This window comes from Gobio gobio (genome assembly GCF_949357685.1).
Source record: "Gobio gobio genome assembly, chromosome: 2".
NCBI lineage: Eukaryota > Metazoa > Chordata > Actinopteri > Cypriniformes > Gobionidae > Gobio > Gobio gobio.
This window is the reverse complement of record NC_137098.1, coordinates 66630096-66646352: the sequence shown is the minus strand read 5'-3', so window position 1 is coordinate 66646352 and position 16257 is coordinate 66630096. Positions and strand designations below refer to the sequence as shown.

Here is a 16257-nt window from a genome sequence, read left to right as displayed (position 1 = left end):
TATTTCTCATGTAAGTCTGCGACTGTGTTCGGACTGGAACACTAGGATCCTGTGCCTGTGCACTGCATGATATTTTTAAAAGCATCGTGTGATAGTACGATAGCATTTCAAATAGTGGTCAGCTACATTGTTGTCAAATGACCTCATTGCGTTATGTGTTTAATTCAGCGAATGCTTCCTTTTAATTGCATTTTTAATAACGTCTGGCAGTCCAATAAAGAAAGTCTGGAGAATAGCTTAGTGCTGAAAACATACAGCCTAGTTTAAACACCTCAAGCAGCTTTTGGTAAATGATTAAAATCACGCTGGCGTTACAGTTCTGAAATCATAAGGAGTGTTTTACGACATCAAAAGCACCGATACAGCACCGCTTCAAGTCAAACACGCCTATTATATCAAGTGCACTGCATTGTGGGATACATATCCGAGTGTGCTCTGACTCTGTTCTCTGTGCTAATACCTATTTTCCACCAAGGCAGTGCTGGTTTCAAATCAGTTATTTGTCTTTCCACACCCAAAGCACCAGCTCCGAACCAGGAAAAGTGTCTCTTAAGTAGCACCGAAACATTGCTGGTCTGGAAGTAAGAACCGCTTGTGTCAGGGGCTGGGGTTACAGTAACCAACAAGACCAACACAAACTTGTGACCGCCATTTTTGAAATAGCAGCTAATCGAGCTAATAGCTGCTCGATTGTAATCTCCGTCTATACAAATTACGGCGAGCTGCACGAATGCGTTCAATAGCGTCAATAGTAACACAACGTTCGCCATTGTTGATGGAAGACTTGTTTGAGATGCATCGCTGTATGACATCAAAGTACAGCGAGAGTAGACGACTCCTTGTGCTTTTGAATCGCTCTTGCGGTACTTTGATATCATACTCTGATCGGTCTGCGCAGCACCAGTGCATCTCGAACAAGCCTGGTGTGTGTGTGTTTCCCGCTGCCTCGCTAGCGTCGTTGAGAAAGATGAGACGTAAACAGTGACGTAAGACTGGCTCTGTGGCGGCTCTCTAGCATGTGGAAAGGCAAACTCGTTCGTCGCACCGGCACTAGCACTGAACTAGCACCAGGTTCATGCTGGTGGAAAAGGGGTATAAGCAGCCGTTTACACGACACCGCTTTGGCCGCTTTCATTTGCATAGCAACTGTGTTTTGGTGGCCTGAAATTTCACAAACTTCTGAAAATGGGTTTTAAAGTGCAAGTTTTTGAAAACAATACCGTTACTGTCTCTGTGTAAACTATAAAAATGCAAATTTGTGAAAACGGTGAGGTCACATGCACATGAGTATAGAGGTATGTAGTATATAGGTATGACGTCACTTTGTAGGCCAACCGGCAGTTCGCATCACACCGGTTCCCTCCATAAAAACCCAATGAGATTTTCCCATAGGCTTTTGGATTATCGCTAAAAACAAGCTCTGTGATCAACAAAAGTTTATGATACTTGCGTGTTTTGTCCATCAAGATTATTATCACCGATGAACACAACTTTTCTTAATTTTGAAGCCTAAATGCAGTCTCCAGAAGTAAAAAGCTAACTGCAGTCGCTCGTCCTCAACGTCCCCATCGCTAAGCTTCCGACTGAAGTCTTTCAGTTTTTCTCTCAAAACATTTTCCCAGAACTTTTGAGTTAGACTAGTTTATAAGAGCACAATACCGAAATTCGCATGCAAAATGTGTGTGTGTGTGTGTGTGTGTGTGCGTGCGTGTGTGTGTGTGTGTGTGTGTGTGTGTGTGTGTGTGTGTGTGTGTGTGTGTGTGTGTGTGTGTGTGTGTGTGTGTGTGTGTGTGTGTGTGTGTGTGTGTGTGTGTGTGTGTGTGTGTGTGTGTGTGTGTGTGTGTGTGTGTGTGCGCGTGCGGATCCATACCTTAAGACATACTGCCAGTCTCTGTTCAGGATCAATTGATTCACGGAAATTGGTGGTCTTCATTAATATGTGGCTCCAGTATCGCTAGCAAAGCATCAAACTGAGCCACTGGCATTCTAAAGTAAACTTTGAATTGGTCTGGATAATCCTGCATCTCCTTGATACCTGCATCTTCCTCTCTACGTGATCGCTTTTTCTCTTTTTCAGAAGAGAGACTACTTGAAGACGGCATTTTGTATTGTTTTGCGTTTTTTTCAGTAACGCATTCATTACAGTTTTTCTCTGTCGCTTTGGTACATTTCTCGAATCATCCTCGACATTTGCAAAACAGTAAGTGCATTTCTCAAAACAATTCGTACAAATAGCAAAACACCATGGATTACCTGCAAAAGCCAGTCTCTTGCTCAAAATCCTTAGTTCATCTCTCAAAAGTAAATATCTGTGTCAATGAACACGTCAGTGCCATCAGAATGGTCCTTGTGTCATTGTGTGCGGATAAGACAGTCAAATTGCTTAGTCATGTTGTCAATATAACAGTACTCTGGAGGGATGTTCTGATGTAAATATGGCTAAAGTTTTGATGACAATTATTGTAAATTGTAGGTTACACCTCAGTGTATGAGTGAGTTTGATTGCAAGAGACTGGACAAGATTCACATTTATGCTTTTACTGTTTGTACTGTAATTTGACTGCAAAGACAGACCATGTCATTGCGATACAGAGAGAAAAAGACAGCACTGCATAGCACAAAGGAAAAAAAACTGAAAAACAAAAGTAGAAATATGAACGTCTAAAGGAAATGTATAGAAATATGCTTGACATATTATGACAACATGTTCAACCATTTTGCATGTAAAGACTTCTGCTATGAACTAATGGCTAAATGTTGTGGGGGGTGAGACTATTCAACAGAGACCCATTATAATACATTTTGATCAACATGACGTAAGCAATTGATAGTGTAGGAAACAGCAGAGAATTGTACATAATCATTTGCATGGATGTAACAAAGTATTTGCAACTTGTTCAAAGAAATGAGAAACTGCTTTTTTGATGTGCACAAGTGACACAATGATGTGAAGATTGAACAGGTAGCTTTGAGAATTTCAATTCTGATCTGAGAAATGTACCAAAGCAACTGAAAAAACTGTAATACGCATCGGACTCAGTGTGCAAGGTCTCTGTGCGTGACGAATCTTTCGGATTACAAATACGAAAAAACGCATGCAAAAATTTCGGACTCAGTGTGCAAAGGCCTTAAGGCTTTAAAAGCGGACTGAGTTTACCTGTTCGGCTGATGACGTTTAATCTCCCCGACAGCCTCTCTAGACCCATTTAGCCAATTTTTCAAAAAATCCAGAGTGGGATAATACTGATGTATTTTATGTCGTAGAATAAAACGTGAAAGTGTGTTGAGCTTGTGTTCACCACAGACCTTATTTCAGCCATTTCACCAACATCCCATTCAAAAAAAACATTGACTTCAAGACAAGGGAACCAGAAGTGCTAAAATGCTAACTCGCTTCCGTGTTTTGGCCTACAAAGTGATGTCATACCTGTACCACTCTATTACGTGTTCAGCCAATAGGTGCGTAGTGTCGCCATCTACTGGCCAGGTAGCAGAATACAGTGTTTTTAATCGTTTTAGCGGATCCGTGTGAACGGGGAACGCTTTGACAATGATGTTGTTTGTACCCTCAATCAGCTCCCTATAGCTCCCTAGCTTGTAAATCAGTATATCTTGTACACAAATCCGGGCACTGGTAAGGACCCTGGTTCACTACACATTGGGACAGTAGATGTGTTTTTGAAATCGCCCCCTATACCCTCATTCACTATTCCCTACATTACCCAACTATTAACATTAATTATTATAATAACCATGACATTTTAGCTTGCTTCTACAAGTCTTTGAGCTTCTTCAAGTGATACAGAGCAGGTTTACTGCAGGATTGCCAGGTCTGTGCAACAAAAGTGCCAGTCAAAAGTAGCCCAAAAAATAGCCCAATGCGATTTTCTCCATCAGGCGGCCGAATTCTCCACTGAATTTGTATGTCTGGGGGTGTTTTGGGGGTGTTTTGGGGGTGTTGGGGTGCCAAAATCGTACTTACGGGGGTTAAAATCAACCCACCGGAAAATAAATTTGTCCACGGCAACAACTTAAAAGTAGCCCAATTGGCAACTTGGCAACACTGGTTTGCTGCACCAGTAAAGTCACACATATGGAGCTGATTAAGTGATGCAAACATCAAAATATATTCGTTTACAAATCAAGAACTATGTTAAAGATGCTTTCAGGTCATTACCTAGTATTGTGCAAGGAACCGCAGAAAAATATAAATGGATAATCTGACCCTGTAATTATAATTTGTGTGAAAAGGAATCAAATTTGTTGGTGTTTCACTGCTGTTTTTCCAATCATTTTGCCATTGTGGATCATCTGTGTGTTCTGTTCATAGAGAAAACATGCATGCTGTGCACAGTACACATACTGTACACTGCAGAAACAGCAAGAGTAGTATGCTAGTGTGCTCTTCCGAACATAGCCGCTCGCTTTCTCTTCTCAATGTCATGCTTGTATGCCAGTGTATTTCAGCGCTAGCCAACTCTGCTGGCACGCTACCTAGTAAAACAGGTAAGCTCAGTGGCATCGGAAAAAAAAAGTTGGCTAACGCTGAATCAAACGAGTACTCAAGCATTTTATCTCCATCAGATCCCCTTCTCAGTCATTCATCTGAGCTTCTCTCTCTAGACGTTACTAATGCGGACGCTAAGCTGGTCTCGGGCACGCCCCCTGTCCCGCCCCCTTTCCTCCCGGTAGCTCTCCTCCAATCGCATCTTCTCCATATCCGCCCCTTGTTCTCCACTGCCGTTGCCTTGATGTTGTGGCGACTGTGTGCTGGGAGGCGGGGTTTGTTTAAAAAGGGGCGGGGTCTTGGTCTTGGCAACCTTGTCAAAAAAGGAAAAATCAGCTACATACTTTCCGGATGGGGACAGGGAGACGACGGGAGGAAACTCGTAGCCCCACAGGATCTCGTCGGGCAGATAGGAGGTGCGGACCTGGCAGGTGGCCGAGGTCGGCTCTACGGTAGCGCTCATGATTACAAGCAACTCGAAGTCAGCCAGCTCCGGATCCGTCCAACCGCCACCTTAGAAGGAAAGATACGTAGTGAAACAGACTTACAGTAGCGTACAGTATAATTCATCCCATGTTGTTCTAAAACTGTGTGGATTTCTTTCAGGATGGCGAATGAAAACTGTGGTGCAGCTCTCAAGACATAAGCAAACTTGCTCTGTCATATTAAATAGTTTTTGGGATTTTTCAGAACTTAACATCCTATTTATACATACATACTCATTAAAGGTATATTCTTAAAGGGGACCTTTTATGCAAAATGCACTTGTTTTTGAACATAATCATGTGTCCACAGAGAACACAACCACCCTAATGTGGTAAGAATCCATCCACTCAGTTTGTTATTTTCCCCATGAATCTGAAAGTCTCTAAAAATGTTCAGTAATACACTCCAATGTAATGTCACATTGGAACAAGCCCCGCCCACTGCTGCCAGATTAGCATAGCTCCTCCCCACAGTGAGCTGTACACAGCCCGCCATGTTTATAATCCTCGTCTCAAGTAAAAAAGCAGTGAGTGATTTTCCGTTTTTCTCTTGTTTGATTCATATTAACAGCACATATAGCAATAGGTACTGTATATTACACTGCTGTCACTTTAATACACAGATCTAATACACACATGTGATTTCTTTCCCTGCTGTTTACGTTCAAGGACATAACCGACTGTGTTTATGTGAACTTTGTGTGTATTTGACAGTTTAAGCGCAATAAGACGTGAAAGAGAACTTAGTTTAATACTTGCTCCATCTGAACCAGCTTTCTTTGCGCGTGCTTCAAGTGTGTGTGTGTGTGCTCAGAAAACCATATATCAGAAGTTTAGACTGATATAACTTTAAAATACATGTAGATAATAAACGTTCATGATGATGAAGAATTGTAATGTCACGTGAGCGCGATAGAGATGATAATCAAAACCAAACAGATGTTTTAGTTTTTGCCAGAGTATAGGAGGCACAAGCTGTACAGGCTCCGCCCTCTTCTGGAAAGTGGGCGGGGCAGCAGATAATTTACATTTAAAGATACCTGCACAAAAACAGCATGTTTTTCCTTCAACTCAAAAATGGCAATCTACAGCATGGTTTTTTGGAGCTGAAACTTCACAGACACATTCTTGGGACACCTGAGACTTATATTACATCTTGTGAAAAATGGGCATAATAGGTCCCATTAAAAAAAAAACGGGTTTAGAACAACATGGAGGGGGGTAAATGATGACAGAATTTTTTATTTCTGGGTGAATGATTCCTTTAAAATTAAGAGAGCATGATTTTCAAAAGATGTGCATAAAGCCCTTTACAACAAAATCTGGCACCATGCACACACTTTGCATCAAAACAGAGAGCAGCAAGACAAGCAGATAGTTTAACACAACTCAGAAGAATGTGTAAAGAAAAAACATATGTGATGGTATGCAAGGAAACCTATGGCTCATACCAGCAGAAATACAAATGCCTTCACTTGTAAACATGCCATTCACCCACTGACACACACTCACAATTACACACACACACACACACACACACACCTGCATCAACATCCCACATTCAGAGCAAGAGACGGTCATCTGTGAAAACAGTCTCTCCTTTAACCCAGAGCCAGTTCTGCATTCTGGGAGCAAAAAACATGGGGTTTCATAACCCACAAACACACAAGATCACTTCATCATGCTCACAAACATTTGGCAAAGTGTGTTTCTGCAATGCTTACACATTAGTGTGTACAAAGTGTGTTTCTGCAATGCATAACACACAAATATATCCAATTCATAAACATATTTGAACACTTAGGTCCCACTTATGAATGTCATGGCATCAGATATTGCAGCTAAGTATCATTATTTTACAGAAAGACATCACAAAAACATTTCAAAGATATTCGTTTGCAAGCTCCTTATTGTTTTATTGTTAACGATAAAACAACAGATGCAAATGGTGTGATATCTTCTAATGCATTGACATTAAGTCAGTAAGCATGACATTAAGCGTCCAAAACTGTTTAGGGCTAGCGTGCATCGACAGAAGCATCACATATAACATAAATGCTCATAAATTCACAGCATACTGGCTAATTAATGCGAACACATGGATGTGCTCATTAACAGTTTGGTGTCGTTCACATGCTGATCGTGGCAGATCTCAGTGGAAAGACCCTCGGGGATGTCAGTGTGTTTTCTAGCAGATCTGAAGTGCCCTCTGACTGTGTCTTTAATGCGTTTGACAAAAAGAGATATTTATATATATGAGTCATTCCTTGCAGTGCATTTTCATATCCCCATCAAATATGATACTGAATAAAGGAAGAAAATCGTATTAGTTACTTTTCTTTTATTAGAATATAGTAAATAAGAAAACATAGGAGTACATTTAGATGACACGTTTTGTCATGTCTCTGGATGATAATTTTGTCATATAAAAAAGCTAGTTATTTATTAAGATATATTTCAGTATATCAATATTTTCACTGTATAGACAAGAATAGTAGGAACATTCTTCAAAACTTCTCATTTTGCTATGTACAAAAGAAGAGACAAAGGTTTGAAGTAAATATTAACAGAAATGCCATTTTGTTTGAATATTTCTCTAACAATTTCAGTAGAACCGCTCAACACTGTTCCATTTGAGCTAGGGCTGCATGATATTGGGGAAAAAACTGACATTGCGATATTATGTTTTTCTGCAATATATATTGCAATATGGAAAAAATACAGGAATTATCACCAGATGGCTTGAATAGCTCCCTAATAATGAATTAATCATTTGTAGAAGGATTGGGGTGCATTTGTTGGGGAGAGAAAATAATGAAAATGATTCGAAAACGGACTTTTTTGAGTGCAACCCATCCTTTTAAGGTTGAACGATTTGAGAAAAACCTGGAAAAGTTGGGTGTTCACATCTGGTGTTCTCTACAAGAACCAACTCAAACCATATACCATAGTTAGTAATCTTTAAGTGAAACGTTTGATGAAAAAACACTCTTTCCACTTGAGTTTTCATAGGCCACATTTCCACTGTTTTTGACCCATTCAATATGACTAGAAAATATGGATTTGCTTTAAAAAAACAAAACAATATAGTACACTGGTAAAATTGCAATACTAATATTTCCCTACTGAGCTTTTATTTTGGTGGTTTGCAGGCAAATAAATGAATGCACTGCCGGTTTCAGAGAGAAGAGGCACTGTGTTAATTTACACGCCTGCAGCTCATGATACAGTCTTTCGATTGTCTGTAAATGAACCGAGGCTGTCTGAGATGCTGAAACTCAATTGTCCGATTTCACAGAGAAGGCTTAAGCTAGTCCCAGACTAAAATGCATGTTTGAGCTGTCTTAACTGAAAGCAACTTGACAGATCTTAAAATACATTAGTGCATTGTTTTGTTTTTTTCTCAAGATGCACACCAGTAATGCATTTAAAATGCCCTAATTTATCTAAAGCCTAACCCTGGCTTAATCTAAACCTGTATCTGGTCAAATAAATTCTAAAGCAATTTGACTATTGAATAGTTTAACCAAAAAATAAAAATGTATTTACTCACCCTCATGATGTTCCAAACCCTTAAGACTTTGGGTAATCTTCGAAACACAAATTTGTTTGTTAATGAAACCTGAGAGGTTTCTGCTTCTCCATTGAAAGCAAAACTGTATACCTTATACGATGAACACATCTAATTTAAGCTTTTATTTACATCTAAACACATAGAGCACATCACGTATAAAATAGAAACTCAAACGAGAACCAATGAAGTTTGTTCTAGCATGTGACAAACACACAAGCCATGTTTACCATATGTGATGCACTATGAGTGTTTATATGTGAATAAAATCCTACAATAAATCTGTTCATATCTCTTTAAACCGATTCATTAAGCTCGATTCAACACCTTTATGACTTTTTGGATCTTCTAAGTTTTCATCTACTATCAATGAAGGGACAAAAAATCTTCAGGTTTCATTAAAAAATACCTTATCTTGTGTTTCGAAGATTAACCAAAGTTATATAGAGAGAGTAAATGATGCCAGGATTGTAGTTTTTAGGTGAAATGACTATTTGTGAGTGAACGTCCTGTTCAGCGGTTCATATGGCTTTATGCTCCAGCATGCAGAGCCCTGTGTCTCTCCTCCTCAGCCTCTTACACAAACACAATGCCACATTCAGCAGACGGGCACACTGTGCATTTAGGTTTTTTTTTTACTATAGATTCACACACACTTGTGGGCACACATCCACACACGTACGTTTACACGCAGCCACTCATGCATTTACTGTAATGCAGCGACACGCTTTCGCACACGTTTTTAAAACCGGTGCCAGTTCTTCTTTCAGCTCCATTCATGTGCAAATGTGCTTCCATGGGAGCATTCTGAATAGCCATTTCTACCTCATATTAACTAATGTTATGGTCAGCTCAACATAAAAACAGAGTCATTTCTGGTTTGACAAGATGACACAGGAAGTCATCAAGAGTTTCATTTGGATTAGGTAGCATTAGGCGTAAGTGGGGTCTATTAAGTATAACCCTATACCGTATAATCCACCTACAGTCAATTACACTAGGGCGATCTGGCTAGACTACAAATGCGATGAGAAACAAGCACTGAGAAAGGGAGAAAGACTCTAGAAACAAATACACAAGGAGATGCACGTACAGGAAAAACCCACAGGCGTGCGAGATGAGAGCCGTATTCGGTGCAAACACGGGGACCGGAGGGTCTGATAGCTTGGGCCCTCGATGGGGTAAAGACTGGGACCGTAACTGGATCCACGACCTGCGTGTCAGCACCAGGAACTGGGCTGCTTTGTGCTTCTAATGAGACGCTCTGGCACGCTCTCATACACGCATTCCAGCCAAAGAGAGAGAATGCATAAAAGAAAGAGGGATGGGGGATTGGTAAAGCTACTTCTGCAGAGAAAGTGAATGGGGGGAAAGAGGGAAAATGAGATGGAGGGAGGAAGAAAGAGACATGAGAAATACAGCTCATCTGCCAATAATAGAAACCCCAAGTTCCTGTAAACATGCCCCCCCCAACCTAAGTCATTATTAAATTTTCTACAACTCACACTAAAACTTTGTGTTTACTGCAGAGACCATGAAATCTGCTTCTGTCTTTTAACCTCCAGAAATTCAATTAAAATTTCTGCAGTGTTTCCCACAAATGATTTCTATCATTCTCAAACTCCAATCCTGACACCAGAGTTCCTTGCTGAAAGGAACCAGGAAAACATTCTGTTTGACCAGCAGTCAAAAGCCCAAAATACATTAAAAACCATCAAAACTGACCAACCTAGGCAGCTTGGACAGTCTCCCTGATTTTTTACACTCAAACCTGCAAAAACTGAATTTGCCGTTCACTTAGTTAATGGCTAAAATAACATCTTGTTTTATGATGCAGGGAGATCTGTTAGTAACCAGAACACCTGAGACATTTAGGGCCCTATCATACACCCGGCGCAATGCGGCGCCAGGCGCAACGCAAGTGTGTTTTGCTAGTTTCAGCCTGACGCAGTTATCATTTTCACGTCTAGCACCAAGTTGTTTAAACAGCAAATGCACTCGCGCCCATCTGTTCGCCCATGGGCGTCTGGTCTGAAAACCAGGTGTGTTCAGGTGTATTGTTGGAGCGCTGCTATTTTGAGGAACTGAAAACGACAAAAAGTCAATAGCGCAGTATTTTTGTGTTATTTAAAGGGTGCGTTAGTAATATTATAGGCGGTGCACAATGCGCGTACACTTATTATACACACAGGGATGCGAAGTAGCACACACATTTTCAAATATTAAAAATAAAAGGATTCCCCTATGTAAATAGCGAATCCGTCATGGGGCGAGCGCAACTGGCTTTTAAAGGGAAAGGGAGATGAGACTCTGGTTTATTGCACGTTACACCCAAAACACACCCATGACTCATTAAGAGAGGAGGTACAACCCTTTTGGACCATGTGCCTGGTGCGCAAACCGTTTTTTTTCCCGTTGTTAAACTTGCAAAAGTGGATTCGGACACAGCCTAAGTGCATCTGCGCCGTGAGCTTCAGACCATGCGCTCAGATCGTTAAAATAGGGCCCTTAGTTTCATTATCACTGGATTTGGAGGATTACCTCAATAAATCATTACAGTTGCATCAAAAAACAAGCTACACTGGCTGTTGCTTGGCTGATCAATTCTGATGCTGGTTGTTTCTGATTGCCAAAGTGTTATTATTATCGCTTAAACTTAGAGTCAAGCCATGTGCATACTATACATTATGGCCACAATTTGGCCCTCTGAGACAAATTTTACGAATGCTAAATTCCAATGATCCTAGGCCAAAATCTGAAGTCTTTGATCGCTAGTTTGGCCGATAAATGACTATTGCGATCAAATTTTTCCTCAGATGAAATTCTGGCAGTATCAGATTTGACGCATAGCCCTGCAGTGTTTTGACATCAAAGAAAGTGTTTCTCATTCACAGTTATGTGGTGTCGTTCATTTGTGTTCAACTCCTAAATAACACACAATTGTGAACACACAATAATGACTTGCCAAGAAGGAAAAACCCAGAACACCCAAGCAACCACTAAAATTCCCTAGAAACCACCTAGGCTTTCCTGTTGCTCAAACAGTAGAGCCATGGGTTCAATTCCCAGGGAAAGCAAGAACTGACAAAATGTAAAATGTGTACCTTGAATGCAATGTAAGTCGCTTTGGATAAAAGTCAAAAACATAAATGTCAATGCAGTGCACCTCAACTGCATAGCAACAACCTAGAATCGTGGCAGTAAGTTTTGCACAGGCAAACAGTAAATCTAGTTCACGTTTACCCTCATGATTAATCCAGTAGAGGCAAAGTGGAAACATAAATTGAGCCACTTTGGCCAGCCACGCGCACTTGATTCAGGTGTGAAGTGTCAGTGGAAACAGGGCACCAGCATGTGCTCAAAGTGGCAGAACTCCCTGAGCTTTCTGACTGCTGCGTGACCTCAGCACTGAAACAGAGCTTCTCTGGTGTCTTTGACACCTCTCCCCACACTGCTGTTTCACGTTTCTCTCGTGCAGCACTCTATCCTCAGAGAAACTCTGCTGGAGCCCAACCACGCTGTCCCTGATCTCAGGTGTATCCTACTGACAGTTTTCATCTGCCATCATAGCTAGTGCCACCTCTGCCCTCCCGCACAATCACAAAGAAGCTAAAATTAGTCGTACGTTTAAAAGTGCTAGGAGACGCTTTTAACAAAAGCAACTTCTCAGTTCATGCATACCCTGAATATCAAACCCATGCTCTACTTTCTAAGCTACAGGAATCTCTACACCAGTTGTTGGTGTAACCCCATGGAGTTTCCGGCATGGGAGGCAGGCGTGCTAACAAGGACGCTAAAGACTGCAGTCTCTAGTGTCTGTCACTAGGGGCTTCTCTTGAGGCCAGGGGAGTGAGGTTTACCTGCACAGCTCTTACTAGCTGGCCTCTGTTACACTCACCCCCCAAACATTACTCCCATCCAGGGTCAAGGCACCAATGTAACCCCTCCGGTTCTACGGCATGGGAGGCAGGCGTGCCAACAAGGACGCTAAAGACCGCAGTCTCTAGTGTTTGTCACTAGGGCCGCCTCTTGAGGCCAGGGGAGTGAGGTTTACCAGCACAGCTCTTACTAGCTGGCCTCTGTTACACTCGGGTGAGTGTAAACCTTACTCCCATCCCAGGTCACGGCACTAACGTCACCCCTCCAGTTCTACTCGCACCCCGACAAGGGGGATTTGAACCAGCGTTTCCAGCATGGGAGGCAGGAGTGTCAACAAGGACGCTAAAGACAGCAGTCTCAAGTGTCCGTCACCAGAGTGCCTCTTGAGGCCAGGGGAGTGAAGTTTAGGGTGCATTCACATTTGTCATGTTTGGTTCGATTAAAACGAACCCTGGTGCAATTGCTCGTTAGTGCGGTTCATTTGAACATATGTGAGTGCTGCCATCCGAACCCTGGTGCGCACCACACAAGCGGACCAAGAGCGCTAAAAAGATGGGTCTCTGTCCGCTTCCAAACCAACTCTGGTGCGGTTCGATTGATATATTTGAACATTTTGTAAGCTCTTCGTGAGTTCTCAACTGGTAAAAATAAAACCATATGTACACGCATAAAACGATCGTGTTTAATCCAGCACACAGCATTGTTTTGAATGTTCGGTAAGCAGCTCCGTCGTGAAATATACGTCATAAAAGCCGACCAATCAGGTTGTGACCGTATCCCTATGCCTTTGGTTCGGTAACTTTAGGTTCGCTGTTAAAAATGCCAGTGTGAACGCTAAGCGGACCAGGACTATATGTTTTGTTTTTTGGTCCGGACCAAACGAATCAAACGAACCGAACTACAAGTGTGAACGCACTCTTACACGCACAGCTCTTACAGGCCTACGTCACATTGGCAACGCCAACCCTTTTGACACCTAAGGTTGCACCAGCTGAAATGATGTCTCCTCTGCCTGACATTTACACAGTTGGCAGATGCATGACCCAAGACCTACTTGAGCTACAAAGATACCAGTTCAACTTCCATTAAAAAGTAAGGAATGTGTTTTCTGCATTTCATACTGCATACTGCATAATATTTTATTGTTCTAGTAACTCCTCTAGTTCTTGCGTACCTTTGGCGGCCCAGGCCCGCATTGGGCTGTTGTCATCTATCACGTGGTAGAAAGTGAGGGGCAGAATGAGGAAGGGACTGTCAGTGGACGTGTCCACTTGGAAGGCTACATTCCTCTGGTCTAGACGTACCGTCTCACCCTCTTTAGTCAGTGACGTCTGCAGGAGCTTACCTGTCACCTGAGAAATCAGAGATATGATGAGTGGCTCATACACTATGAATATGAGATTCAGCATTATTTAATCTGAATTTCACAGAGATGTGTTTACCTGGCAGCCCAGAAGGAGACTCTTACGCATGTTAGCAACACGGATCATGAGACAAGGCCGGCCCTCGTGGTTGGCGACCACAGCATGCTGACTGAACTTCACCGTCTCGCCACGTTTTTTCGGTCGAGCTACCTATACATCACAGGATACATGTACAATTTAAATAAGATATTGTTCCAGATGAAGTCATTTATTTAGTTCCAGTAGGGCTGCACGGTTAACTGCAACAAAACCTGAAATCACAGTATGGCTCAGTGCAATTATCAAATTGCAAAGGCTGCAATTAAACTAAAGACATATGTGCAGTGTGTGTTTTAGAATAAAGTACAGTTATAATAATTATATAATTATATACGAGACAAATTATATAATAATTATAATAAATAGTATTTATTATTACTATTAGATTTTCGTAAATAGCTATAATAATACAGCACTGCAAACTTGAAGCTTTTTTTATCAAAAATGTTGTTAAAAATATAACAAAAAAAAAAGTATTTTACGGTCTTAAAATATGGATATCCATATAAATACGGAAAAATCACATCCTTTTTAGAACGCTGTGTCATGCACAAGATGCTGCAAAAGATGTGAGACGTGAGCGCAGCAGTTAAACACACGTTTAAATTGAAAAATGTAGTAAAATTAGCGCAGTGAAATGAAAAAAAAAAATGTTGGGTGTGAACGGCGCCTTACAATTACAACCTAAATGCTGTGTTTACCCAAATTTCAAGGGTTGTACCTTGGCAAGGAAGGTTCCAGTGATGAAGATCTCCATCACCATGGTGATGACAAGCTGGACAATAAGCAGGATGATAGCAAGTGGGCATTCCTCAGTGATGCAGCGAAAGCCGTAACCGATCGTAGTTTGGGATTCCAGGGAGAAAAGGAACGCTCCCGTCAGAGTTTGGACCTGCATCACACACGGCGTGTGGTTGGATGGAGGGTCAAACTCTAGTGAGGAGGGACGAGACCCAGAAATAACAGGGTTGCAATTTCATCTGAATATTTATGAAAATAAATATAGTTCCGCCTGTGATTTAAGGCGCAATCGAAGAGCATCCTCACCTAGCAAATCTCCATGCACAAGCGCCACCAAGTACCACAGCACTCCAAAGACAAACCAGGTGCCAGCGAAGGTGGCGGAAAACAGGAAAAGCTTGTAGCGCCACTGCATGTCCAGAAAGGTCGTCCACAGGTCACGCAGGTAAAGCGCCCCTCGGCCGGTGACGTGTTCGATGCGTACGTTGCTCCGCCCATCTTTAGATAGCACCCGTCGACGACGTCTCAACGCCGCAGGTCCGTTTCCTGGTGAAGCCCCGCCTCCTCCACCCAGGAGTGGCTTTAGAACATCTGTCTGTGTTTGGGAGTGGCAGACCTTCTGTGGGGAGGGGCTGCGGGAAGAAGGGGGCGTGGCTGAGGTCATAGCTAGGAGGGAAGAGAGACATGCTTTAAAGTGTGCATGTTCACTGAAATTAAAGATATTTAATATAAAAGTCTGCAAAGTAATTCCTTAAAAAAAATATATATATATATATATTAGTATATATATATATATATATATATACAACAGTGGCTCTACAATAATTTTACGATGCGACGACAATAGTTTTTGTGCGCAAAAAAAATCAAAATAACACCTTTATCCAACTTGTTCTCGACTTCCGTGTATGCCTCCACGACGCATGCGCGAGAATATGACGCAGATCCGGCGTTCGGACACATGACCCAGAAGCGATTTGTTTACGAGCAGAGGAAGACGCGCGTTTCTAAGCTGTTGGATTCTACATTGATCGTGCTTTAGGTCTCGGCGTAGTGCTCAAAATGGGGTTAAGTGTGCATTTCATGGATTCCCGAACGCCGGATCTGCGTCATATTCTCGCGCATGCGTCGTGGAGGCACACACGGAAGTCGAGAACAAGTTGGATAAAGGTGTTATTTTGATTGTTTTTTGCGCACAAAAACTATTGTCGTCGCATCGTAAAATTATTGTAGAGCCACTGTGGTGAGATTTTGTAACGACGTTTTAAGTGCCTTTCATGGATCTTGGAAGTGTCAATGTACTGAATGCCAATGGAGGCCTATCTGAAGCCTTTCTCAGCATCAGCTTTCAACTAAAATATCTTCATTTGTGTTCCGAATATGAACGGAGGTCTTACGGGTGTCCAACGACATGAGGGTGAGTAATTAATGACAGAATTTTCATTTTTGGGTGAACTAACCCTTTAAAAACATTTATTTTACAGTTCAAAACCGTGTAATTGAATGGTTAATTACATGTACACTGTAAAAATGTATGGTAAAAACGTATTAATTGACTGAAATAATGTTAAATTACCAACCTATTGAAATACTAATATCTGTTATGTACCT

At 41.6% G+C, this 16257-nt stretch overlaps 1 protein-coding gene across 1 annotated transcript; it reads right to left on the bottom strand.

The window, feature by feature from the left end:
- Nucleotides 1-3411: 3411 nt before the first annotated feature.
- Nucleotides 3412-15310, bottom strand: kcnj10a (potassium inwardly rectifying channel subfamily J member 10a; the record flags this gene model as incomplete). The annotated part of the gene is made up of 5 exons (XM_079839300.1): nucleotides 3412-5020; nucleotides 13584-13794; nucleotides 13885-14016; nucleotides 14627-14838; nucleotides 14953-15310. The coding sequence occupies 5 exons, from the start codon at nucleotides 15308-15310 to the stop codon at nucleotides 4620-4622; spliced, it is 1314 nt and encodes a 437-aa protein (XP_079695426.1). The 3' UTR covers nucleotides 3412-4619.
- Between the last annotated feature and the right edge of the window lie 947 nt (nucleotides 15311-16257).